Source organism: Xiphophorus couchianus, chromosome 9 (genome assembly GCF_001444195.1).
Source record: "Xiphophorus couchianus chromosome 9, X_couchianus-1.0, whole genome shotgun sequence".
In the NCBI taxonomy this organism is placed as follows: domain Eukaryota; kingdom Metazoa; phylum Chordata; class Actinopteri; order Cyprinodontiformes; family Poeciliidae; genus Xiphophorus; species Xiphophorus couchianus.
The window spans coordinates 27,709,021-27,736,908 of NC_040236.1; the positions used below are offsets into that span (position 1 = coordinate 27,709,021).

General features: G+C 37.5%; 1 protein-coding gene across 2 annotated transcripts in view; it reads right to left on the reverse strand.

The window, feature by feature from the left end:
* Positions 1 to 27,888, reverse strand: part of dennd1b (DENN/MADD domain containing 1B) — a 141,296-nt gene that overhangs the window by 23,046 nt on the left and 90,362 nt on the right. For both annotated transcript variants that reach the window (XM_028027618.1, XM_028027619.1), the window contains 6 exons: positions 18,414 to 18,539; positions 13,930 to 14,031; positions 7,334 to 7,424; positions 4,028 to 4,068; positions 979 to 1,014; positions 561 to 617 (listed from right to left, as the gene is read on the reverse strand). In XM_028027618.1, the coding sequence (XP_027883419.1) occupies positions 561 to 617; positions 979 to 1,014; positions 4,028 to 4,068; positions 7,334 to 7,424; positions 13,930 to 14,031; positions 18,414 to 18,539 (453 nt within the window). The remainder of the gene's footprint in view (positions 1 to 560; positions 618 to 978; positions 1,015 to 4,027; positions 4,069 to 7,333; positions 7,425 to 13,929; positions 14,032 to 18,413; positions 18,540 to 27,888) is intronic.

Sequence of the window (27,888 nt, forward strand, 5' to 3'; positions counted from 1 at the left end):
TAGAGACTCTGTGCAATCACAAATTAATTTCTCCTCTGAACGAACATGAAACTTCAAAATCAAACAGATTTCTGCACCTGTGTTTGCCTCCACCGAATGTGTTTGTGCAGAACGAAGCGCACGCCTCGTGTTCGTCATCATTGCCCTCTCTCCTCGCTTCCCACTGACAGATCAAACTGCTATTGCCTTATCAAATCCATCAGGCTTATGGAAACATACACCTCGTTACATTAGCTTTGAGGAAATCACAGGCTCACTGATGAAATATGCAGACAATAAAAGAGAAAGAAGGGCTGGGGTTTTGGATGACATGACAGGCCATAGCCAGAGGGGCGCTAGTTAAAAATGTACAGCCCCGAACAAAGCGCTAAGCAGGCTTCAACAGTCATTAAAAGGCCCCTACGTCAGAATCACACACTCCATGTAAAGCAGCCTTCCTGTCTGTTTCTATGAGGGAGGCATGTGTCTGTCTGCGTGCCTCTGAACAAAGTTGTGTACGTGTGTGTGTGTTGGCATGCAGAGCAAACTGTGCCGGAAAGGTGTGAAGGTGCATGGCTCACCTTTGCTTTAAGTCTGTCCTTAAAGTCCCGAATGCCCCGCCTGGCATGACCCTTGGCCTAGGAGTGGTGAAACACACACAGACACAAAGACAGATTACTAATCAAAACATGTTGAATTAGCATTCTGTTCTGGTTTGGTGTAACATCAAGAAATTCTTTGATCCATGTGGTAAAAACACGCAGACAAAAGGCTGGATGAGAGCGCCTCGCTCACTAACAGGAGGCGATAACATGAAAGGGCACCCTGACCACCTATTATACAGCGTACAACGCCACAGCCAGCCATGAACAATGCTTTCTAGCTACATTACCAATTATAATCAACGTGTTTTTGAAGATACATTATAACATTCAAGAGTACCACTTCTTTCTGTAGAGAAGAACTGAAACCCCCCCCCCAACAACAAGTATTAAATACCTTTGACACAGCTGTGTTGAAAAATGCTCCTCCTCTCTGTGATAAAAAAGAAAACAATATTCAGAGATTTGAAGATTTTACATATCAACACACAAAACCAGGCTTTCATACATGGACAAAAATAGGGGATTTTAAAGGATGTTATGGATTTTATTACTTTTAGTGTCGTCACACAAGACATAAGACATCGCAACACATGCACAGGCATGATTGACAGCAGTCAGACACCAACCTGGCTCTGATTGGTTATTTTTGACTTGGAGCATTTCTTCAGACAACAATAGTAGATCAGGGAGGAGGTGGAGGAACTCTATCCTTTCACAGATTATCTGTCTCATATTAAACTGTCATGACGTGATGACAATTTCAACAAATACGTAAAAAAAAAAACAACTTTTTTTTAACGTATTTGTTGAAATTGTCATCACGTCATGACAAAAAAAAAACAACTTTTTTTTTTTAAGTAAAAGTTACATACTGCAACTTTAACAGCCTAAACTGTAAACCAACAGACATTGAAGTGGGCTTTGTAAAACGTTGAAGTTGTGCTGAATCAAACTGACTAAAGCCTATTACACCTATGTAGAGAGGAAAATGTCTGTGCTCAGATGGCTCACCCAGGGTGAGCTCAACCGATAAAAAGACTCAGTTAGATATTGTTAACAACATGCAAAAGGTCATTTTATCAAGAAAAAAAATTATATAAAAAAATGTTTTCTGGTGATAATTACTAAACACAAAAATCTGTAAAGGCTTCACTTAGAAAAACGCATTTTATCATGAATTAAAACTGAAAAGTATCTGAATCTGAAACATTCGATAAATAGGATATCTCAAATGTTACATGAGCCAGCTAAGTTCCCCTGTGTGACATTTAGATTCCTCTATTGGCAGAAAGGCACTAATTAAAGTCTAAATGGGTAAGGGAAAGTACGTCTGCTTTATTATTATTACTATAAAAATCGAGATGTAAAGGACCACCCTGGTTCCATTGAACAAATCAACTTAACACGTTCGTGTTTACGTTTTATAATGTTTCCTAAAGGTGACTAAAGTTTCATTTCACTGTAAATGAGGGGCTGGATTGTGCTTTGAATTGATCTTCCAAACCGACCATTAAGTGAGTTGGAATCCTGAAATGTGAGAAACTTACTTGAAATTTGAAAATAAAGTTTTCAAACGATCTGAAAACTTTATTTTCAGAGTGTGACCACGATTAAAAAACACAATCAAAAACATAGACGATTATTCACCACCAGACACACAATGCAGGATGATGGAGTCAAACATGTTGAAGAGATACAAACTAATAAAGTGATTCAAAATGATTTTTGAGTCTAGGATGACAGTCTCGATTTCAATAGATTTAAGAGTCATCCACATAAAGAGATAGCTGCTTTAATAGTCAAAGAACAAGATTTAGGTGCATAAATGTTCCTGTTTTTATTTGAATTAATCTGTAGCTATAGTGGACCTGATAAATTGGGTTTGAGAAAGGTTTTGTCAGAAGCAAAATATCATATACAAAAAAATAGCAGCAATGAGACACTAATCAACTAGAAAGGGATTAAAAATTAGCCAATTTTTTTTTGATCAACAAGTCAAATATAAGAAAAATGTAAAAGTTTTTTTTTCATTTTTATACAAAATACCAAAACTGAAGGTTAATCTTTTTTTCAGTGAGTACACATATTTACAAGAAACACAAACTCTGGAGAATCTTGCTTTAAATAAAACAAAAGCCAGTCATGTCTCAAGCTGAAATGGACACATGAAAACATGGAATAGCATTCGGAGAAAGAAAATCACCCAATATGAGGCTCTTTCTAAGTTCACTGGTGGTTCTGATGCTGATGGATTAAAAGGTGGCTCCTCCTCCTTTCCGTTTTCCCCTTCAGGTTAATGTCAGGCATCAGAAATCAAATTTCAACCTCTAAAACTGATTTGCTTAAACTCCTTAGAGGTGGCTAAACTCCTGATAAGTGTTGGACTTGACTTGTTTGTAGTATAAATTTAGTGTCAGTGTCACAGCCTTCTAAGATAAAAAGTCTAAAATTATTCCAAACAAAGCTTTGACCAATGAAATGATTTTGAAAATTAATGCAGACCTCTGCATCGCTCAGTCATATTGTAGGAACAGCAGAAAACGGTGCTGATAAACTAGCATACCTTCAATAAACTAAGCAATTCACAGCATTCATGAGCGTTTTATTAAAAAGAAGCCTAAAGGAGTGATGGAGGGGACTGTACGTGCTCAATTCATCCTCTGAGTTTGGAAGGCTGACATTATGGTGCCCGATCTGTTTCTCTCAGTGTCTTTCTTCTTTTCTCCCAGAGTTGCCGTTTTCTTCTCAGTTTGGTCTTTAGTGTAAGCACAAAACGGCGACTAAACGGCTAAACAGAGTAAATGGCAGACAGCGTTTCAGAAGTTGGCAGAAAGAGAGGAGGAGAGGGGCCGAGGTGAAGGCCTCTCTTATAGATCCCTGTCAGTCAGGAAATGTGAACTTTAACAAACCTTTGAAGAGCACTCTAGAGAACTAATTCAGCCTTAGCTGACGGCGTGGGGAGATAGGGAGGGTGAGGGAGAGTGAGAGACGGGGGGGAAATCAGGAGGGGGGTGACAGAGATGAAAAGGGGGAGAGAGATAAAGACAGATAGATAAGGGAAGGAAAGGATATGAGGGAAGGGCCCGAAAGAGATGAAGGAGGAAGAGATGTATGTTCTTGGGCTGGTTCAGCGGCGTAACGCCTGTGTTTGCTGCCAGATCAACATGTCATGTCGGAGGACGTCTTGTCACGTCAAATCGCTTCTGTCTTCCTCCCTGTCTGTATCCAGTGTCCTGCTGCATGCGCTGCTACACACACACACACACACACTCCAGCTGGATCTGTACGTTCAGGCAACCCCTTCATTCCAAAGGCAACAGCAAGACTTCAAACACTGAGCTGTGTCAATCAGGCCTTCAATTAAATATAAGTGGAGAATAAAAATGAAACACAAGGAACCTGGAGAGAGAAGCTGGATGCTGTACAGGACGTTGTGTAAATACCTTCACAGTGTGCATCCATTGCTGGTAGGACCTTGAATTACCTGAGGAGATGAGGGAAAACCAGGGATATGAATTAATCACCGTTTCATCAGACGCTCGCTGTTTTCAGGATGATTCAAAAGCAACATTATGAATCATTATGAGCAACACTCAGACCCAGAAAAACAATCCTAAATAAACTACAGCTTAAAAAAGGTTTTAGGCCTGAATGACTTACAGTGCTGTGAAAAAAGATTCACCTCTTATATTTTTACTATTAATCTTTCTTTTTTGCCATATATTTGTTTGACACCAGGTCGTCAAACAAATATGAACATCATCCAAAGACAAGTAAATACAAAATGCAGTTTTCAAACTATGATTGTTTTTATTAAAGAAAAATAAATATCCAAACCAACCAGGCTCTATGTGGAAGACGTTTTCCCCCTAAACATCATAACTTCCACAATGTGTTTGTGATAACTAGAAATTAGTCTTTTCCATCACTTTGGAGGACTTTTGACAATCAGCTGCAGCGCTTCCATTGATTGTATAAATGAATGAATTGGATTAATGAAGAACTTTATGGAAACATGGCAATAAAAAAAAACCAAATATGTTTTTCGATAAAAAAAATTTGTGCGCGAATGAGGTAGGTTTTCGACTGTGACAAAATTTGTGTATTTTGCAAAACTGCAATAGAATATTTTTTTTTTGCATCACTAGAGTCATGTGATCAGCAGCCGGATTTTACTGGTTTCATAAAAGACGAAGAAGACAGGAAGTGGTAAGAGGAGGATGGGGCAGTGTGTGATTCATCGCACGATTTTAATTGCATTTCTCATTTCATAGAAACACCACAATTGCAAAGTTGTGTTTTTTCATCAAAGTTTTATGTGCATTTGTAATGGAAATTCAGCTGCTGTGATTCACATGAGTCCCAAAGCCTTGGAAATTACTTTAAAACCTTTGTAGACCGATGGATGGAAGTGACCATGTGTTTCTGGCATGATGTAGAAACACAGGGCAGAAACACATGCCTTAGATGCTGCTTTTTGTGACATTTCAGCCTACTTCATGCTGTCAGACAGGTTCTATGCAAGTGATTACTTAAATCTGCAGGTCTGGCAGTAATCAAACCAAGGTTTGGAAGGTGAACGTGTGATTTACCAGGAGGGGCAGCTATATTTTCACATAAACTCTCAAATTTTTCCACTTAATAAAGAAAATCGTCATTTGAAACACTTTTTTTATGTTTATGTGGTTAATCTTTGTCTGATGTTAACATGGTTTTTTGGATGATCACAAACGTCAAAGTGTAAAAAAGTAAGAACAAAATAAATATTTAAGCTGTAACCTTCATCTTTGAGAGTTAAAACTTAACACAAATTGCGACAACCATAAAAGTTGCATTATGACATTTTGTTGAGAATCCTCTAAGGCTTTAAGAATCTTTTATAAAACCAAACCATTGGGTTGTGGTGCTTTGCTTTCAGTTTCTTTTAGTGCACACCTTCAGTTTTCTGTTTAAGAAGCAAAAGGAAAATTACATCTAAACATTTCCGTACTTAGCTGTACAGGGACAACACAACTGTTACATTATAAATCAAAAAAGAAGATTAAAATATAAAAAGAAGATTGATAAATATAAAAACATAAAAAGAAGTATGAATAAGAAATATAAAAAGAAGATTGATAAATATTTTGCTAGGATTTTCCCTTAAACTTCTTTTTCAGTTTCATAGAAAAGGATTTTTCTGATATCTGTGCTTCCTTGTTGTCAGCATGAGATAAAATTTTGATTCTGAATTCAAACAGGAATCTGAAAGGAAACTCTGAAAGGCCATGCGATCAAGAGCAATGTTTTATTTTAGTTTTCAGATGCATTTTTCATTCTTTCACTAAAATTTAACAGGTTTTTCTTTTTTGCCAGTTTCCACAAAATCCACCTAGTCATGCTCACAAAGAGAGAAACATCACACACACACCCACACGCACACACACACATACACACCCACACACACACGCACAAATTTCTGCTTTGGCTTTCAGCTTGGCAAGAAGTACTGAACTTGTAGTCAGGGATTCCTCTAGCTGTCAGGGCAGGCATGACATTTGCAAAGCGCAGCATTACAATAGGTACGATTATCATTAGGAACATACATTTCATAGCAGTGAAATGTATGTTATATGTGTGCTATAAATGGCACAATGCTGACTTAGCAGGAGATTATTTACATTTGCTTTATGCGTGAAGAGATGATGCAGGAGTGCTATTTACTCAAAGCCATGCATCTTCATATACCATAAAAATGTGAAGCAGAAATACAATCCAGGCACAAACCCATATATTAGAATATCATTGAAAAGTTAACCGATTTCTTTAGTTTAAATGCAAAAAGTGAAACTTGTTTCAAATTATTAAGCGGAGTGATATATTTAGACATTTTATAATATGGTCATCCTGATGATCATCGGCTTTTTTACTCTAACATATAGAGTAAAATTGCTGTATGTGACAAAGGCCAAGAGCCAAAACCTGTTGGTCTGTATCTTCATGTTACCAGATGTTGGAAAAAAGAAGTTGTACTGAAAATCTTTGGCTCACTTGGAATCTGTCCAGCTGAGTCAATGACATCTCCGAGGAGGGTAAGTAAGAAAATAAAAACGGTCATTGATAGAGAAACTAGGCCCTCACTTAGTGATGTATCAAAGTAGTTTAATGAAAAGTTAAGTGGAAGGATAACTACAGCTCTCAAAGATGTAGTTATCCTTCCACTTAACTTTTATTAGAGTGTTACATGCTGGTGATTCATAGTTGGGCCTAACCAAAGACTCAAGATCAGCTCTGTCATTTCAACTTCTTCTTCTTTCCCAAAAAGAGTCAAGATTTCCAGGAGCTTCTTAGGATAAACTGAAAAGTTTGTGGTAAATTTACAGTGGCATTGTTTTTAGCTAATTTAGTCAGTGATAGAGGGTCTGTTCATTTTCACTTTTCTGGTGTCAGAACTGAGAGTTTTGAGTTGGAGCAACACGACTAAACAACCAGGAGTTTATTTTATGACACTTGTAGCTCATGATGCTAACTCAAGCATCATAATGGGTTTTACATATTTATTTCAATTTTTTTTAAACACGTAAAGCTTTACTTGGTTGAAAACACAATTTCTACTGCAGTAAAAAGGTCAAACATAACTCTTTTGGTTTATTTTTCTTCTCCTCCCTGTGCTTCACATGAACAATAGCACAACAGCATCAATGAGGTACAATAAATATGAAAAATAAATACAGTTAATCTTATTGACAGACAAGTCTGGCACTACTCACTTCCACAGAAGCCCCCCTCTGTGATCTCTTCTTCAAACACATCGGTGAAGCCGCGGCCTGCGTTTAATTTGGCCAGCCGTCCGTCGATGAACTGCAACCATAAATTACAACATGCTTATTAAAGGAGTGGAGGAGAAGAGGGAGAGGGGGCACACTCACATATACACAGATTCAAACACTTGAGCCTCAGAGGGGTGTTATTAATCCTACCTGACGGAAACTACATCCAGAGATTAGGTGGGTTTCCAGGTAATAGGGATATGTTAATATGGAGCAGATGAGGGATTAGAGCTGCAGTCTAAATTCTGCACACTGTCTGAGACATGAGGAAGTTTCATTTCCTCCCTTTGTAACACAGAGCCCACTAAACTCCACGTCATAAATAAGCACTTAACAGCTGAGACAGCTGCACGTTTTATTAGCTCAGTGACAAACAGCACATCAATATGTCACAAAATAAACAATAACAAACACTCGTCGAGTTAAATTAATAAACTAAGTGCATTCTTCGGATAAAAAAGCGATAAGAGTTTGCTTGCTGGGCTCCTGCAGAGTATGATTAAATCAAAATAGAGGAAAGAGATAACAGTTACAAACGCATCAAAGCCTCTTTAGCACATTTTGGACCATTATAAAGAATCTGCTGCCACAGCAGGAGTAGTTTAACTCTGTTGCATATCCTGTCAAAGCTGGATTTTTAATACAATGCTTTTACATAGTTATTAACAATGAAAATCTTCCTAATTTAATAAACAATCCTAGGAATCCCTATGTTAACTGAGCCCAAGTTTCACTTTACTGGTAAAGTCTCAATATTTTTGCTAACTAATAATGCTCTGGGAAAATGGGTAATATATTGTCTAGCATTTTTAGAAACTGAATAAAAATATATAACAAAGTCCTTTAAAACACAGAAAAGTTCACTTTCAGAAGTCATATACATACATTTGGATATGTTTATATATTAATATGATCTTTGACAGCAGAAATATTTTCAGTTGTAGCCATGTTTCTTTGTCCAAGTAGGTGGAAAAACAGGTAAAAATCTGCAACAACATAATGAAAATAATTACAATTTATGTATAAAATCCATCTGTGTTTTCAAGGCAAACTTTTTTTTAACTGCTATCATTAATTAGTGAGATAAACCTTCAACCTTCCAAACGCTATTTAACTTTTTTAATAATTAACAAATGGCACAATAGTCTTCCAAAAATGAAAGAAAAACTTGACAGCAACATTTTGTCAGACCACTTTTTTTTGAACGCAACAATCCTACTCCTCCCCCTTGTGTTAGCACGTCCGCAGTGTAACACCAGTACAGCCTGTTCTTGGGTGCATGTCCTCAGGGACAGCCTGCTAACTAGCGACCGACACGGCTACCCGCTCCTCTGGTCAGGAGAGCTGGAAACTAATCATTAGATCATTTTAATGAGAGGTGAGACCGACTCCATCGGCTGCTCCGCTACATGGCTGGTCCAATTAGCGGAGATAATCAACCCAAATCATCACCTAGCCCGAGCCTCCACTTAAACACCCTGCACCCCCACTCAAACCTCGGCCAGATTACCTGCCTCGCTGTGGGCCTTAATTGGACATTACTCAACAACGGCAGGCTGTGATCACAAACATGTAAACCACCACTAAAAAAAAACATCTGTTACATCTGCATGAGCAGTGCCACAAACACAGTAACAAAGGGGAGATAGTCATTTTCTCTGCTTTTAGAGAGAGAAGAAAAAGCACTTAAAATTCCAAGACCAAATTGGGGTCAGATTTATTAACACAAAATACAGATGATGTTAGAATATTGCAGTTTTCAGATCTATTTAACTTTTTCTCACCTGACAGCCACAAACTCAATGCATCTCATTGTCTTTAATTGTAAAATGGAAAAATACAATTCAATATCTCTACATTTCTCTTGCAAAATAGCTTGCAAGAACTATTTTGCAAGCTATTATTTTAAATAATAATATAATAATAATAATAATAGTGGGTCTGCAACATATATGCTAACCAAGCTGTTGTGTTATAACCAATAGGAAAATTCAACTGCAGTAGCCACTGTTCAACTTAAGGAGGTCAGATCTAACATGGTCTTAGGCAAAATATTGCAGAATTAAACAAATGTACATAAAAATGTCCAAATTTGCATAGAAACATAAAGATAGCACCGTTATAAACCTAGTTAGTTTATTTGCTAAAAAAGTTGCTTTGCCAATTGCAATTAAAAATCCATGCAAAGGTTGTGAATTTAACAAAATCAATCTTCATAATCTTATAGTAAAGGGACTTTATTTTAACTTGGCTTTCATACGGTAAGAAAGGGGAAAGTTATTGATCCTGTAGCTTTTGCCTCAGTTTGTTTGGCCTCTAGTTTGCATAACCAGAAATTAAGCAAAGAATTGACAGAAGTTCATTTAGAGCTACATGAATGTAGAGCCTAAAAGGAGTCCAAACACTTCCTTATTTAAAGAGTTCCCCTGAGTAAAGACTACGACTAAGGAGTAAGTGGCAGCTGTTGACACTGCAAGATATGTTAGGAGAGATGTCAATCAAGTGTACAGGAAAAAAAAAAAACTCAAAATCTCATGAGGCGCGGATGGAAACATTTGAAATAGACAGTACTGAAATCTGTTCAGTGGTGCCACATGCTTGTTAACTGTATACTTTATAGAGGAAATGCATTAAGAGATCCAAGATTTATGTTAAAATTGGCTTTACTATTTTAAGCAACTCTTTCCAATACTGCCTTGGCAATTCTGCTCATATACACCAAAACTGAATAAATATACATATAGAAGACTACTGGCAGTAAACCATCTGGGTACAAGTGCCCCTTCAGGCTCTTGCAACAAGAAGAAAAGGGTTCATTTACTCTATCTCTGTTTGCATAATATCCACATGACAATCGAAGTGTGCTTGAGAGTCTGAGTGAGTGCAGGAGCTGGAGACGGTTGATAGGAAGCAGGTTAATGTTGACAGATGTTCCCCCGCATTCTTTCTGAAGATTTCTCCCACTTGTTCTGTTCTGAACAAAGATGGACTGCTTGACCGAGTGGAGAAAGAAAAAAAAAGAGCCTGTGTGTGCAAGAAGGTGAATACGTGACATTTTAAGAAGCATGTGGCCTCTGCGTGTGTATTTTAGGATTAGTGTAAAGACTATTACTCAGAAAAAAAAGATAAAATTATTTATGGTTTGGGTTCTGGTTTTCTTTCCTGCACCACTCCAATACGCTCTTTTTTATTATCGCTTGATAGGTCAGATAAACTCATTAAAACAATGGTAATTTAACCATATCCTCTCTAACATTAATATAACCAGGTGTATTGCAAAGTAAGATTTGTCAGTAAAATTTGTCTAGTAAAAAGACAAACTCTTTCAGTTAACTGAGCAATTTAAGTCTCCCAATTATTCATAATGTGCTGCAGATTTAGATTAACAGCTCCATGTTGCTCAAATGAGGGGACTGTTACTTAAACGGGTAATTTAAAGGGAGTGAAAAACACTTACAATCAATCAAAAAAGTACATGTAGAAAAGCAATTTCCTGCTAAGTTATGGTAACACCTCCACCTCAGGTAACACTTCAGAGGTATTCACATGTGGTTTGGACTGTTTAATGTGGACTGAGGTCAACAGAGTCCAACAGTATGGTTTAAATTTTGAAGGTTTAAAATCAGTAAGGCCAAGAGTATAAAACCCTGACTTTGGGCATTGTTTTAAGAATAAATAAATGAATAATTTACAGTGAATTTGATTTTATTTAAGATGTATGGACTTCCACTAGAGAGTGGGGTAAATTATTTAAATTAAAAAAAGATAAAATCTATTAAATATGAGACTAAAACAAGATTTACTAAGGCTTTATGCAATGCAACTTTTGTGGAAACTGTTCTACTTTCAAAAGATCATAAAACCCAACATACCTGCAGACCTTCAAAATAAAAATACAGTTAAAACCAGAAGTTTGCATAGACCGTATGAAAGTACAGCATTTTTACTCTCTGAAGTTAAATCAAAGCAAGCTCCTCTTGCTTTAGGTCAGCTAGCATGATCAAATTATTTCTATTTGTTAAATGCCACAAAAGTTGGAGAAATAACATGTCATAGACTTAATTATTAATTTATTCAAAATCAAAAGTTCACATACATTTTCTATGTATTTGGTGGCACTGTCTTAATTGTATGACTTGGATCAAATGTTTGAAACATTTTTTGCACAAAAACATTAATTTTAGTTTGCTCAGTTCAGACTACTTCGAGCTCCTTTCAGAATGAGCTGTTTTAAGGCACCTTGTCGCTTTAAATAAGGTGCTGTTGGCCACGCCCTCCCAACTAAACGTTTATGTGAACATGGCTGCAAACAGGTGCACAATTATACAACCGTGCATCTTTGAGAAGCAGAAATAGAGCCTCTTGCACAACTAACTACAATGCAGCAAGTAGTTCCTGGAAGGTAAGTCAATAACAAAACACTTGTTTTCTCCAGCAGCCATTGTACAGCACATACAGCAGTAAAACCAGCTGACCAAACATGAGGGACCTCTGCTTGGGTTGCTAGGTGACAGGGCTTGGCTTGGCTGGGGTTGCTAGGTAAATGGGCAGTGCCTTTCAAATGTGACTTAACAATCGGGCAGTTTTTGAAACGGTTCATTTTCCAGACACCAAAAAAGCTTGTTTTCTAAGAGCTTGGCCTGTTATTATAAGCAGTAGAAACCCAAATGGAAATACAAAAACTTGCAAAATGAGAATTTTCCATAATATGTCCTGTTTACTGGTCAGAACAGGAGGACAAATTACAGTATCTATATGAATGTTGACACAATTTTAGTGTATTAAACAACAGTGTGGTTATTTGAAAAATGGTAGGATGGACTCGACTAACAACACTTAAGTCCCAGCACAGTGCCAGCTTAATGGGTCTCCAATGTACTGCAACTCAGACAACAAGGGAATTGATTTCCTATTCCTCACTGTATGAATTACCAGACAGATCTTTGCATTATGAACTCAAACTCGAGCTGCAAAAGCTGCAATCACTACTTTTATCTTGAATGATCATTTTGCTCTTGACCAATGGTCAAGTTTGGTTTTTCAAATAGAAGACCAATTTTCTTCTGCAATTTTTGTCTTGGTTTTTGTTTCCATTACCTGTGTGTTTGTCAGTATGTAGACCATGTGTCTGGGAACAGGATAAGGGGAAATATTGGCCAAAACATAAAAGTAGTTGAGATAAAACTATTGAATAAGAAACTACTGACCAAGAGCACATCTTCATTCTCACAGCATGTACCTATCAATATAAAAATTTATGCGCGCATGTGTGTGGCCATGCAAGAGAAGCACTGCATGTGTGTTTCTGAGCGGATGTGGGTCATGGTCAGAGCATCGCTCGGGCAAAACCACTGGCCCTGCTCTCTTTAGCAGAAAGAGGAGTGGAGCAGATAAGCTCACCCCATCCCCTGCTCTCGAGAGGGGGAGGAGGAGGAGATAAGGACCTGTTTCCCAATGCTACCGCTTCAGGAGGCAGCCGGCCCGGAGGAGGCTTTGAACTGATGCTCACTATCTCCTCTGCCTGGGAAAATTATGAAAAGGGTGTCCAGAGAAACAAAAGGCTGATTGAGGGCCGCTGTTCTGTACTCTCGAGGGGAAATCACACAACTATCATGGGTCAAAGAGCACAAAGAGGTGAGGGAAAAAGAGCGAGAGGAAAGCCAGAGGTGCCTTTCCTCTTCTGGCTTCGCTAAGTTTAGCATTACTGAAGGGACTTGGAGGGAAAACATTAAGTATACATGAGTGATTTTTTTTTGTTTGTTTTTAAAACAAACCACACATGAGTAGAGAATACCTGCTTAAGCAGACAAGACACTGAGCACCACAGAGCAGAAACGACATTCATTACGGCATGAATTACAGTCTGGCATGCGCTTTTTGTGCTTTCAAAGACTGGCACAAACATGCTGAGGACAGAATGCAAACTTGTTATTGTTTTATGCAGTCAGTGGACTCTACAGCCCTAATTTATCACTTTTGTTTGTGCTGATGATAAAAACTGAATAAACAGAGAAACATTAAAATCTGGGGCAGGGAGATAATGACCGTAAACAGTTTGAAAGGGTCAGTAACCGTCCATAATCCAGGCTTTGCTCTTCTAAATTCCTCCTCACTGAACAACTGAACTGTCAAGATACTAACCGCTAACTCTGAGCAGCTGACAGTTTGCTGAGAGATGGCGTCCATCTGTAACAATCACTTCCCAACAAAAAACCCGCTTAAGCATCCTAACAAAAGTGCAGTTCCTAGACGGTGACTAAATAAAGCCTCTGTCCTGTTTTTTTTTACTTGTGTGTTCTTCAGATACGCTACACCAACAAGATACACTGTGTAAGTAACTGCGAAAGAAGAAAATGATAAGCAAGAATGATAAAAAATATGCCCCTTTTCACACAGATTAAATTATAGAACAGAAAACAAACTTAACTCCCACATTTTTTTTTTTTATTTTTAAAAGGTTGCACCACTTTTGTTATCTCCAACATGCAGAAAGGAGTGCCAGTGGAACAGAGATAAACATACACAGCTGTCTGTACCTGTTTAAAGAGCTGCAGGTTGACAGCCATGGACAGGAAGTTCTTCATCGTACTCGAGCGATGGTTGGCAAAACTCTCCTCGCAGAATGTGATTGGTTCTCCCTGCAGAGAGAAATGTTTCATTTTACAAAATACAAGTTTTATTTTGTAGCCACAAAGAAAAAAATGGCTGCTTGAGTTGCAAAGGTTGCTGAGCTTGGGACTCAATACAAATAAAATTAATGAAAGTTTATGGTTACAACATGACAGTGTGCGAGGAACTGGATATCAGCTTTCCTATTGGAGTATTTCAACTGATTTCTTTATTAGTGAGAAACAAGTAGAAGATTCGAATAATACTGAAACAGAAAGGAAACAAGAAGTTTAAGTTTTTAAAAGAAATTGAAAACAGTTCCCTTACAACCATTTCCGCTGGCAGCGCTCATATGAGCTGCGCTGGACCAGATGACGGTGTCCCACTAAACTTCCCAGTCCTCCGTATAAACACATTATCACATTATTACCATTTCTTACATCATGTCTGTTGGCCTGTGAGCTATAGACACAGAGGATGACAACAGAACCACTCCGGGCCAATCACACGCTGCCCTCCAGTCAATTCTAATTCATGTTATCTTATAATTAACATAACTCTCACATATTTCAACGATGCTCTAAATTCCAGTGCAGTGAAAACAATGAGCTTTGTCTGTACAAGGCTACGAGCGCAATGTGGCTCATACAAACAACTGAACAACAGTGGAGAGTAACCTCATTTTCAAGGATGGGAAAATGATACCAGTGGCCCAAATTACTTCACAAGAACGCAGCTCCAGTTAAATTGTGAAAAGTTTTAGAAGCAAAAAGAAGATTTTTCAACTAAAAGAGGGTAAGGCTAGCGAGTAGGGTGTCCTAACTTTTTCTCCAAACTACCAGTGTTATTGATATATTTTATGTAATGAATAAAAAAGCTCAATTCTGTTGTTTAAATGCAATTAAGTCACTCTTTTGCTGAAACATAATATATATCTGTGTTAGAAATCCATACCTGAACATTTAAAAGAAGAAGTGGATGTGTAATGACGTATCCTAATTCTTTTTTCACAGAGACACTTCATACCTCTGGCTGATAGCTCAGTCAGAGCTTTTCTGGTCACACTACAGTAAGGACCGAAGAATATTAAACTTTTTTTGCTGGACCGCTGATTCTTTACAATATCCTTCCTGATGAGATCACACTGGCAAATTCATTTCTGCCCTTTTAATCTGCCTCAAAATTAATGTAATGTTTGGCAGTGAATATTTTGATTTGAATGATGTAATATTTGATTATTTTAATTTCCTCTTTTTTGTTATATATTAAAATGTACTTTATAATTTGGTTTGTATCTCCTTGTGCTAGTTTATTTTTTATTACATTTTTATTGACTTATTTTTATATCTTTTTTTTGGAGAAGCGAGGTTTAATTTTAAAAGGTGCTTTTCTAAAGGAGACATAATCCTACAATGAAAATTTAAGGAAAGTGAAACATTTACTTTGAGCATATTTATAATTTAACCCAGATATATCCATATACCTTGGAGATTTAGGCTTTTATATTTACCAACATGTTCCTTGTGACTGAAAGTTATATTGTTATATAATGTTTTGGAGTGGAAACTTTATTATGATAGAGAATCTGTGGAGTGAGCTAAAAATTAGGGTGCTGGTAAGGAAGCTTTCCAACCTTTAAGATTTGAATCTCAGTGCAAGTCTCCACTGGTTTCATTAATATAAATAGACTTGAATATAGTTAATCAGCAATTATCATAATGCTTTATTTCTGTTATTTCTGTCAAAGTTATTGAGAAGAAAACATTTTTTTTTTGACATAAATAATTTCCTTTTTTGAAAACGGTAAAGATAAGAAACCATGTCATCAAGCTAAGCAAATGTGTGTTAATCTTTTATAAGTTAAAGATTAGCCACAGATAAAATATCTCTTTTTCTTGATTTGCCAGTTTTTTTTTCAGTAACAGTGAAAGCAATAATTTAATTATTTTGTGACAATCAAGGCTAAATGAGCATTTACGTTCTCCCTAACCTTTCACTTTTTATGTTTCATTTAGAAATATCTGTGGCAGATCGCTGCGCGTATAGAGCCACGTTCTGGTTCTGCTGGAGGTTTCTTCCTGTTAATGGGGAGTTTTTCCTCTCCACTGTCACTAAATGCATGACGCTCGGCATGAGGGATTCCTTTACAGTCAACGACACAACACAAGCGATTGTCTGCTGTCGCTACATGCTCGTCGAGGAGGAGGAAATGACTCATTGAAATATGTTGGGTTTCCTTAGATTGAAAACCTTTTAAAACTAATTTTGATAACAAACTGAGCTTAACGCACCATTTGATAAGTAAGATTAATTGAAATGTATGTGGGATTGAACTGAAATGACTTTTTTGTAAAGTGCCTCAAGAAGACATTTGTTAAATTGAATTGAACTTTGCAGCAGAGAAAAGACATAGACAAAGATTTTAAAGCTCACTTGTTTGAGTGTAGATCTGTTCCTGTGGTAAAAGCCGACATTTTAAAAAGATTTTTAACACATCTTAAACAAAAGTGGCAAAAAAGAGGGTGTTGAACGTGATGACACGTTGGCCATTTTCTAAGATCCCATCTTGCTTAACTCTCAGAACTGATTAGCGAATAGTTTGTTCAAACTTTAACTGAGGCTGAATCTTAATAGTCCTGCTGGCTAAAACTAATTTCGCAAGTTTTTTAACAGAAGATAGCGAGAAACACCTGGCAGAAGAACGTCGAGCTCAAACTGATGGAATAAGAAAACCTCGTATAATCAGCTGATTGCCTTTCAGCTCATTATCAGGCTCCAGTTTTGTTTCATTTACAGCTCAGCAAGATTCCCACTAAGCATCCACACCCCTCCTTCTGTTGAGGCATATGGGTCTGTGAACCGCTCAGCACAACTCAGCTCTTTCCAGGAGGATCTTTTCTTCAGCTCAGAACAATGAGCAGCGCCATGATACTCAACAAATACTGCGGGAAATTATGAGCAACTTCATTAAACTGGATGCTCTGTTTAGGTTTTAACATGTATGTTAAATCTGAGGCTTTTATGCAGACCTTGTCTACAAGCAAACACTGTGAGCGTGAGTGAACTGAGAAATTGCCGCTCACACACACAAACACACTGCATCTCTGTGCTAGTGTCAGAGGGGAGGCAGTTTGTTCGTGTACTGTCTGTATACAGAGAAAAAGAGAGACAGCATCAATAATGTAGCATCTTGACTCCGGGAGTCCACAAAGTCCAATTAATCTCAAAGACTAAGGAACAAAGGCTTCGCTATTTGACAAACAGGACATGGTGTAGTTTGCTCTGCTCTGACTTGATAAGTAGAGAAGATCTAGAAAAGAAATGTTAGGGGGGCTTAGTAAAGGAGAGTTAAACACCAAAGGTGGCTAAAAGGGATCTTCAAAGGGAACGTCCTGACTCCTTCCAGCTCCTCTGACATTTCACTGCTTCAGACAAGCCCACCTTAGCTCTGCTCTCCATCTGAAAACACACCTCTTACCCTGAGTCAAAACTGCCACAGCCTTAACAGACGCAAGTGAAGTTCGACTCACTTCACTTCAGATAAGACTGTACCATGTCCTGTACATCACCAAGAGAAAATCAGCTCTATTCACAAAATGCTTCAGCTTGTGAATATGAATTCATATTATGTGCTTGATGTTTTATTTTTTGAGACAGTCTTAAAAGTGTAACAGCTTTTAAAGGTGAGTCAAACTATGCTTATGTTTCATTTAGTTTGAGGCCACTTGTACATCCGAAATATCAGGAATGATTGGATCCCTGGAATTCATAGGGGTTATGGACACAGCTGCTTGTAAATAGCTAAAATCTGCAAATACAGAGATTAGGGCTGGACGATATGACTGAAAATGTGTTTCATATCAGTCGACATCAATAATCATTGATTAGTTTTTGTGTGTGTTTTAAATAGCTGAAATACTGTCACACTGGTGGTGTGACCTTTCCTGTTTTATCCACAATTTACTCACACTGCTCTCATCTTCTCCTGTTAATCCACGCTGCTTTTTTTATTTTTATTTTTAAGCGATTTTGAGGAACTGTGGCGAAACCTGAAACTGTTGCTGCACAAAGTACTTCACAGGTTGTTGCTAGGTAACCAAAGAGCGAGAGAGTTAGTTGATGCCACCCCATTGAAATATGTCTGCTACAGTCTTCTGAGCTGAACAGCTATTTTTCTTTTTATGTGTATGGGGGGTAAGTTAATACATCTTTCTACAAATTTCATTCATGATTTCATATTCATTATTGAGTGAATGAAGTGTTGATGATTTTGCAAAAAACACTAACTTTTTACAGAGGTTACAATAATATTTACAGAGTTTCATGTTCGATAAATACACTGAATAAAAAAATAAAACTGAGGGGAAAAACTCTTCAATAACTGTTAGTAAATAACGATGAAGGAGCTTACAGGTTTATATCTCAGCGCATCTCTGTACGATCCAAACAGAGCGGCCTGCGCTCTCAGGAAGGCCCCGGCCACGCCACTTCCTGTTGCCGTGGACTGCTTCTTCAGCTTGCCCTTCAGAATGGACACCTGGTGGAAAACATCGAGGATGGGAAAGAGTTGGAAATGATAAAGACAGGGATCAGGAAGAGAGGGGAGGGAGACATGGAAGGGTAAAAGTTAAATTATCACCTCTGAAATTGGTGGAGGAAACAGCTAGCCTATTCTGGGTGTGAAGTATCACATTTGCAGGTCATCTCAAAAAAAGGGATAGAAAAGAATGAAAGCCTTTCCTTCAAGCTTATCTGCTGTGCTGCTGGGAGCACCTGCTGCTTTGCTAATTGAGCAGCGCATTGGGGCAGGAGGGAGGGGGAGTTGGAAGAGAAGGTAAAGAAGAGAGGAAATAGAAAGTTGTATCTTTGCACTTCCTCCTTCAGCCCCCCTTCTTCCCCCGCCACCACCTTCCCTCCTTTCATTTCTGCCTCCATGTCTCAAGTCTCCTGGTCCTTCCATCCAGACCTGCTGTTCTCCCCTCCCCTCTTGGCTCTCTCAGACTCCCTCTAGAAAGGGATTCTTGACATAAAACGTCTTTAATTATTTCCCCCCTCTCCTGGCTCTGTCTCCAGGACTCCAGGCGAGAGTGGAGGAGCAGCAGGCCTGAGCTTGTTTCAGGATGACAAAAGATTCACCCTGGCCACCGGGCCCTGGGGAGTCTGGGAAGGAAGTTGTCAAGAGGCTCTCCTCACCTGCTCAGCAGTGGTCTGACTGTGTTGTGGAAGTGCGAGGAGGAGGCAGAGATACGGTAGTGATGTCATGTAGCGAGGGACTGTCACTGTCTCTGTGTGGGTTGCACCAGCTTCACACTAAAGCATGTTTCTCTTCTACATTACTCGGAAAAAAAAATCAATTGTAAGCTGACGCACAGAAGGAAACGAAGAGTTGAAGCTTCAATTCCACTTCTGCAATATGTAATATTGTGTTAAAATAACTTAGAATTTTATATGCAAGAAAACAATGTTTAAGGTAACAAATAAAAACTCTTTTGATTCAAATTTGCATGCAGTGCTGCTGTGTGAAACCAGAAAAAGAGTAAATTAACATTTAGATTTAGCAGTCTGGTTCCTCCATTTAACACTGCATTGTAAATTTGAGCAATCCAACTCAGTCACTGTTTAAAACAATGCAACACCACGTTGTGACGTGTGTGTGTGTGTGTTCTGGTGTGTCGCTGCTGTGAGTGTTTTATTGCTGATTTTTTCTCTAATTTTCTTATGAGAAAAATGCATTAAACAAACATTTTCATTTTGTCTTTTTAAATCAGGCATGTGTGTCAAGATATAGCAACGTTTTTAAAAGTTATGGGTAAAGATATGAAACTAAATCGGGAATCAGAATCAGTTCAATTTCTGTCGACTGGATCTGATTTGCGATCAGCTGGTAAAATACAGAAACATAAGTTTTATTTGTATTCTTTTATGAACCCATCAATAAACAGCACTTGCATAATAATAGATAAATCAGATGACAAATGAAATCTACTGCTCTAATCAAATAACTTACAGCACTCTTGTGTACTATATCCATTTTAAAAACCTCAAACTTGGAGGTTTTTTTAAATAGGGTTGTCTGTTATTTTTATAAGAAATATTTTTGTTAGGTAAATACAAAAATTAAATTCTAAGTGTAATGGCTTATATTTTATTGCTCAGTTGCATTATTTGTACACAAGCATGATTGACAGCGCTAAGATCCTTCTCTTGGCTCTGATTGGTTGTTTCTGACCCAATGGTGTATTTCTGCAGTTAGTACTGGGAGCATTGGGAGAAGGCAGAAGAGCTCGATTTTTTCCCCACAGATCATCTGTTTCATATTATACTGTCACAACATCGTGATAGTTTTAACAAATATGCAAAACCTGAGATGTATGCATGTAAAACCTACATAACCCAGCTTTAAGGGCAATGTCATGTTTTTGGACTGTGGGAGGAAGCTGGAGTACCTAGAGAGAATCCACAGAGGGAGAACATGCAAGCTCTATGCTGAAAGACCCCATTAGACACCAGAACCATTTTTCTGCAAGGCAACAGTGTTACCAACCCCATAACTACCAATATTTTGGATTATTTTTAGCAGCACTACTATTAATTGTTGCTTTTCTGGTTAACCATAGATCATGGCATAAATCTTTTATTACTGTAAAATGTAGTATTTTTACTAAAGGATATAATACAGTGACAATTTCATCCGGGCCCCCGTCTAATTTCAATCACAGGTGAGATCAATATCACTGGAACTGGGAAGTCTGAGCAGATCACACATGGAGGAAAGAACTGAGATGCTAAGAGACAAAAGAAAGACAGGAAGAAAGCAAGATGTCGATCTTAAACTGGGACAAAGACAAAACGAACAGTGTTGATTCCACTCCCCTGGGCTTTCCCCACTCTCCACAGCGTCCCCACGCTGCCATCACAAAATGCTTCCAGGCATCAAACAGAAAGTTTACCATGGTTAAATTAACAAGTGTCATCTCCATATTCACTCATTCTACTAAATGCTTTTATGTTCATGTAAAGCCCTTTGTGGGATTAATATTTCATGTTTATGTGCTTATCACACATTTTTATTATTATTTTTTTATTTTTGCAAATCATTAAACTGTCTTCTTTTTGTGGGGAGGAATCAAAGCGAACACGTCGTCAGTCTATGAGGGGGAGGCGTACCCAGAAGACTGTCAGAGCAGACGGGATAGCCGAGTTTACCCTGCAGAGTCCCGTACTGCGGCTCTGAAAGGGTGAGCAAACACTTTTTAATGAGGCTGGGGCACAATCTGATTTTTACTTCTCAATAACACAAAAATGCGCAAAAGAGCAACGAGTTTAAAATTAAGAAGAATAAAAGACTGGGGCAAAAAATATTCCTAATGTTCAGATAAATTGCTACATCTCTCAAATCAAACGCTTTTAGTTGCGCCACACGAGTGCAAACCTCGTTTTTACTAATAGAAATCAAACCTCGCGACCCGTTCTCGCTCAGATTCCCGAAAAAAAAAAAAAAGAAAAAAGAAATAAACGTGTATTTAGTAATTGGATCTTGAATGTGGTGCCTACGCCACAATCATCAGGTATGCCTCCGCGGTAATGGCTCTGTCAAACTAATTAACTTCTACAGTTTGAGTGAAGCTAACGAGACGTGTACAGGCATCAGAGGAAGGCCAGGCTCTACAGGTGATAACCCTATTTGGCAGTGACATTTTTTAGTGTAAAGTCACAGTGGCGGTGATGAGATCAAAGGCAGAGACTCCCCCATTGGGTCCAATTAGAACTATAGCATTGTACAGGGAAGGGGTGGCAGCAGAAGAGAGGGGAGTGGGTGGCTGAGGGAAAGGGGAAAAGAAAAAAAAACTGTTGAGTTATGATATTCATAATCTATGCAGAGAGGCCTTTCCAGTACAGGTCTTCTCCCCATAGCTGTGATCTTTTCAATTTACATCAAGGGAAGATAGTCGGGGATGAAAGCGGGGCATCCGAGGCGCGCAGCCCACAGAGGGCAGACATGGTGCCTCATTAAGGCCCGGCCCAGACAGCCCCAAACAGGGTTTGAAGTGCGTCATATAAAGAGCACGGGGTCAAAGGTCAGACATAGAACAGATCTCCATTTAACTCTCCAGCTGGAGATGATAATTAGCAGGTGCAATCATGATCCCTGTCTGACTGTAAGGGATGATACCTCCATAGGTGACAGCAGAGTGCGAAGGGCCGAGAATGTCGGCGCGCATGGAGGGCCTTGCTGCACTCGCATACACACCGCCATTCATCAAGCGTCACCGCTTATCACATGTGTGTCTGTATAAAACAAGCTGCATTACATTTTAAAAGCTAATTTCTACAATAATTACAACTATACAATAGGATTAACACAGGATTAATTAAGTAGATATATTTGCTTTGAAATCACCTAAAGAAATTGAATGATTAGTTTTGACTAGAAATGCATTTTTCTTTAGATTTCTCAGGTTTTAGTTCCAATGCAACAAAAAGTTGGACTGGTTCATAAAAATACATTCAGATTCAGAAACTTCATAAAATCTTATAATTTCACAGTTATTCATATTAGATATATCACAAGATATTTATTGTAAAAGACAAAAAAAGTATACTGCTTAAGAAGTATTCTTTTGTTGCAAACATTTTTTTTCCTTCACTATTGAGCTGCTAATGTCTATTTATCAGAGTTTGGTAAGGCTGGTTTGTAACATTCCTGTTTCTGGTAGTAGGAGAAATGTAGGTGCAAAAAAGTCTGTTTTATTATTATTATTTAGCTTTTTATTTTTAACTAAATCTTTATAAGGTAACTGTCTCCATGTGGTTTCTGCTTCTAAATCTTACCTCTTCTATAAATGGGTTTACATTTATGCAAAATCCATCATAGAGGTGTAGCGACTATTCCAAAGTTCTGCCATTCATTTGGGTTCTGAATCTTATTCAAGGAAACTTCTTCTCCAGTTAATAAAAAGTTTTAGCTCCGACACGATTGAGTGACCAAACCGTTCCTCCAGATGTTTATTGTAAGGTTTTGTGGACCATAAAGAGTGAGCTGGATGGACTCCCCTTGCCTTGCAGAGCCTGACTTGTGGATTGTGCAACGCAAGAACAAATGCGAGTTGCAACAATAAGAAGACTTAATATTAGTTCTGTTGTTAAAACAAACAAGCAGATAAATGTGCTTCCATCCTTGTCATTGATATGATGCTTGATTAAATTCCAGTAAGAAAACTTAGTGTCACTTTAACTCTTAGAAAAGTTGAAGTCCTTTTCAAGCAACATCTGGTTTGTCTAAAAGTTAGAGCTACATTTATTCTATACCCAACGTCAACTATTCAGAGTTCATTTTACTCAGTTTATAGTCAATCTAGCACAAATCCATTGTAAATCTGACATTTTCCCCGTTTACCCCCACTGTTTACTCCCCTATAGCGGTAGATACACTACCAAAAATGTGATAGGCTAATTTTATAAATATTGGTGGCATTTTGCTGTGCATGTTTTGCATTTTAACATATGCAGGTTTCTTGAACAAATAAATAAAGCTGTGTTACTGCATGGTATATAAAGATTTGCAGGTTGCTTTTGACAAATATATGAGTTTTTAAAAGAGATAATCATTTTTATGATGGAAAAATACTTCCAGACAATTGAAGTGTCATTTATTGTTTCTTGGTGTACAAAATGATTATAGCTTCATATAACTTACTTCAGTTATATTTGCTAAAATATTATTTTTAAATACATCTATTTATTGAAAAACAGAGATTTTGTATGCAAAAAATGATGAGTGAAGGGCAAGAGAGAAAAAGGAAATTTTTCAGTTTTTGGATTCAGAAAAAAGAATCATTGTAGTGTTCCTTTATTAATAAAACAATTTATACAGTAGTTTTAAGTTGATTCTACCTGTCTAAGATTAAAGATGTAGCACTTTTTACTATTTGCTACATAGCAAGACAGAGCTCACAGATAAAAACATGAAAGAAAAAACACAAATCATCTTAAATAATTTGACAGAAGCCTAAAAACAATCAATTTTGAGTGTTTCATGTTTGAAGATACAAAAAGAAGTGGCAAAAGCATCAGAAAGCCTTAACCTGCCACACATTCACAATTTCTCTGGTGGTCCATTAGAATCTGAAGTGTAAAAGTGATTGTACTGGTGTCACATCTCAGTCTGGTTTGATATAAAGCTTTTTTAATCATATACTTTATTTATACAAACCACAGCTGTCCTGTAAACTAAAGCCTTGAGGACGCTCTGCCCAGAAACCTATTTATTATTCAAAGTTTTATGATGTTTTTTTTATTCTAAAATGCAGTCAATAATTGTTAAAATCAAAGTAGGAAATCAGAATCAAAGCATTGATAAAGCTTAAAAAAGAAAAAAAGAAACATATGGAGATTTTTGCATAAACCATGAACTTCAACTATCACCAGAGAAAAGGAAAAAAATAAAACCCTGACTGACAATATTGCATACAATATACATATAAGAAGCAGTAAATCAAAGAAAAAAAAAGATTCACTAGGCCCTGAATATAAATTTAGAATTATAGTCAACAATTTTAATACATCGCATACCTCTCCCCCAAATAATGACCCCGACATTTGTCTGTTGTTGGAGGGGAAAAAATGGGAATAAAAAGTTGAGTTTTCTCTTCGCAAAAAGAGTGTTTTGTTTAAGCTTCTGTCCAGGGAAAGAAAGCCATGGGGATGCAATTAAAGAACTACAAAGAAAAAAATAGTTATGAAAATCTCCGACTTTCTTTTGATGTGCTGCAGTCTGAAGTGTACACACACAGCGTACGCACAAAACACACAGACACAAATCCGAACAAAGACACAGAGAACAGACATACAGCACAGTCTAACAACTGCAGATGCATACATGCACACAAAGAGCATGGGACTCGGAAGTCTATGAAACAGATTCATTCATTAAACTAAAGATTAATATTAGATTTCATAATTTTATCTCCCAATTAACCTCTTCCCTATTTGTTAAGCTGCACAGTAGAAGGGATTATTAGATAAAATAATGGAATGGAGTATATCTATTTTTAGTTTTAAGCATAAGCATTTAAAACATAATTTCACTGGAAATAATGTGCGTGAATGAAAAGAAACAAGATGAGATCAATTACAACGTACAGAAATTGTTGATCTATTGTTGAGTTAATGCAAAGCAGGTAATTGTTAGGAAAAAATGAAGAGTGGGAGAGCAGAAAAGAGGAAATGCTGTAGGGGTGTGTGTGTGTGTTTTAATAGGGCTATGAGTTTCTCCCCGGTGTGGGGTTACTTTGTCAAGCTGACCTCTTATAGCAGCTGAGCGGCAGAGTTTTGCATACATAATTAACTATAGCTAAATGTCATCTCTCGCTTCAATAACCATCGCAGTGGGTGTTGCTTCTCTCTCCTTTTTTTTTTTTTTTGACTTCTAATCCGGAGTGAACCATCGGCAGCTATATGTGAAAATGAAGAGCTTTTAAAATCCACACGAGTAAACCAAGGAGTCGCAGTGAAGGGAAATGAACGAGTTTGCCTACATTTAAAACAATCACAACCCGGAAATAATTGTCAAATGAGCAGACTCTGACATTTGCAGCTGGTAAAATACTGGCTCGCCAACAAAAACAACATCCGAGTCTTTGTTTGGAGCTTGTTATTATACACTGTGGACTGTTCCTGGTAAAGTACAGCAAGTATGTGAGCTGGGCGGCCACATTTTCCGAACGAATCGAATGAGAAACTTTACTTTAAATGGATCAGACGTACTCAGTTTTAAACAGAAACAAACGCAGAGAAGATCAGATGGACAAACAAATAGTGGCAAAAGTTTCCTCCTGAGCGCCACCCGAGAGTCGCTGATGAACGTTCCCGGTTGACAGCGTGTAGGAGTGCCTGAGTGCATCTGTGCACCTACATGTGAGCGCTGCCTGCCGTCTGCTGCGCTCTGTAGTAGCTGATGATGTAGATGTTGCTCCCCAGAAAGGGAGCGCCCAAATTAAAGCCGCGATGTTTGATTAAGTGTGCCAGGTGATCTCAGGAGAGGCGCGGCAGACACAGTCTCAACCCCCTCACTCATTTGTAAACCTCCAAATGCGGGCTTGAAATACAGGAAGTAGGAGTGTGTGCTGTAAATCCCCCCTCCCCACCTCCCTTGATTGGGAATACAAATGATCAAATGTACGAGGGCTAGGATTGTATGGGTACACGGTGTCAGCAAAGCAGCGAGCGGCAGAGAGGAGGAGAATAGAAGGAATTAGGTTTGTGATGTGTGAGAAAGAGGGAGAGAGAGGGAGCATCTGAAAATAAAGATATAAGCTGCATTGTAGCTCCTCAACTTGAATGTGTGGCACAGAAAGAATAATACATGAAAAAAATCTGTCATTGGTTTGAGATCAATTGCCAGAATCAAATAAAAACCTTATTCAGTCACACGCTGTTTGTTTTCAGAATTAACCGACTCCTAATTTGCTATTCTTGGATAGTTTTAATGACTAGCAAGGTAAACAACTTCACCAACCAAAAGTCAATTATAACTTTATCAGTCTCCAGTTGGGAGAGGAGATGTGGATCTTACAAAAAGCAACAAAAATACCTTGATCTTTTTTGTTTTATTGAGTATTTCTTCTCAGCTTGCTTGTCAACACACTGATTTTACTGAAAGCATGGTGTCACAAAGATTAAAAAAGTAGCAAACTATTGCAACTTTTGGTTGAACTTTACGAGTTTTCAGGAATGCAAAGGCCTGCTAAAACACATTATGCAAAATTTAAAGAATGCTCTATTTTCTCCCAACACTTTTTTAAAATAATTGTGGGAAAAAAAACGATTCAAACAAGAGAACAAAGACTACCCTAGCTCTACAGTGCTGCTCACACAATAAAGAGAGCATTAGAAAATCTGCATGGCTGACCTTTAACTATTATCAGATATGCACATTGTTATTTTACTTTTTAACTCAAAGCCTCGCGTTATACGTTAAATAACTATAGCGCAAAAACAGTAAAATGAATCTTTGATTCATTTGACACCATTTCCTACTAAAGTTCATTTGGTGTTCCTCAGGGCTTTGTGTCCAAGATTTTTTATTTAAATAATAAAATAAAAAAAACATTTGTAGAGTTCCAACAGTAACAAAATTTTAAGGCTTACAGATCAAAGTATTTTTTGATCTGGTTTAAAAGAAAGAGCTGCTGTATATGAACATACTCGGAAATGTGCAAAATAAAAAGGTGCTTTGGCTGTAATTAAGTAAAACACAGTATATGTTATTCATCATGTATAAAATATTAAGATCAAGAAGCATATCTTTAGTAAATAAAATAAAGCACAGTCAGTACCGCAAATCACTTAAAACAAACCGTCTACTTGTTTAACTGTATTTGAATTGAGAAGCAGTACTTATAAAATAACTATGTACACTAACAAGTTGCAGAAAAAAAGCATAGTCAAAAACTGTTTATAGAAATTAAATAATAATTATTATTAAAATAGAAAATATTCAAACTCACTTCTCAGTTTCACTTTTTAACAGCAGTAACCACGTATAAAATAATGGACACTGCTAATATACAAAGTTGTTCTCCCACAGAGATGGAGGATGTAATGTAAAAATGCTTCTATTAATCTAGATGTGGAGTTGAAATGCAGAATGGATGAATTGCAGATCCTAAATGACGCTCAAGTTTGACTAAACTGTTTTAAAGTAAGGCTTCCACAAGTGTGTAACTATATATGTTTATACATACACAAGTTTGTATTTCTGTCCATATTGGGACGTAGTATTGGATTCTGTTTATTTTAGTTACTTCATTTATGCATATCCCAAACACTTAAGCTAACCCTAAACATTGCCAGCATATTCCAAACCCTCAACTTAATCAAAACTT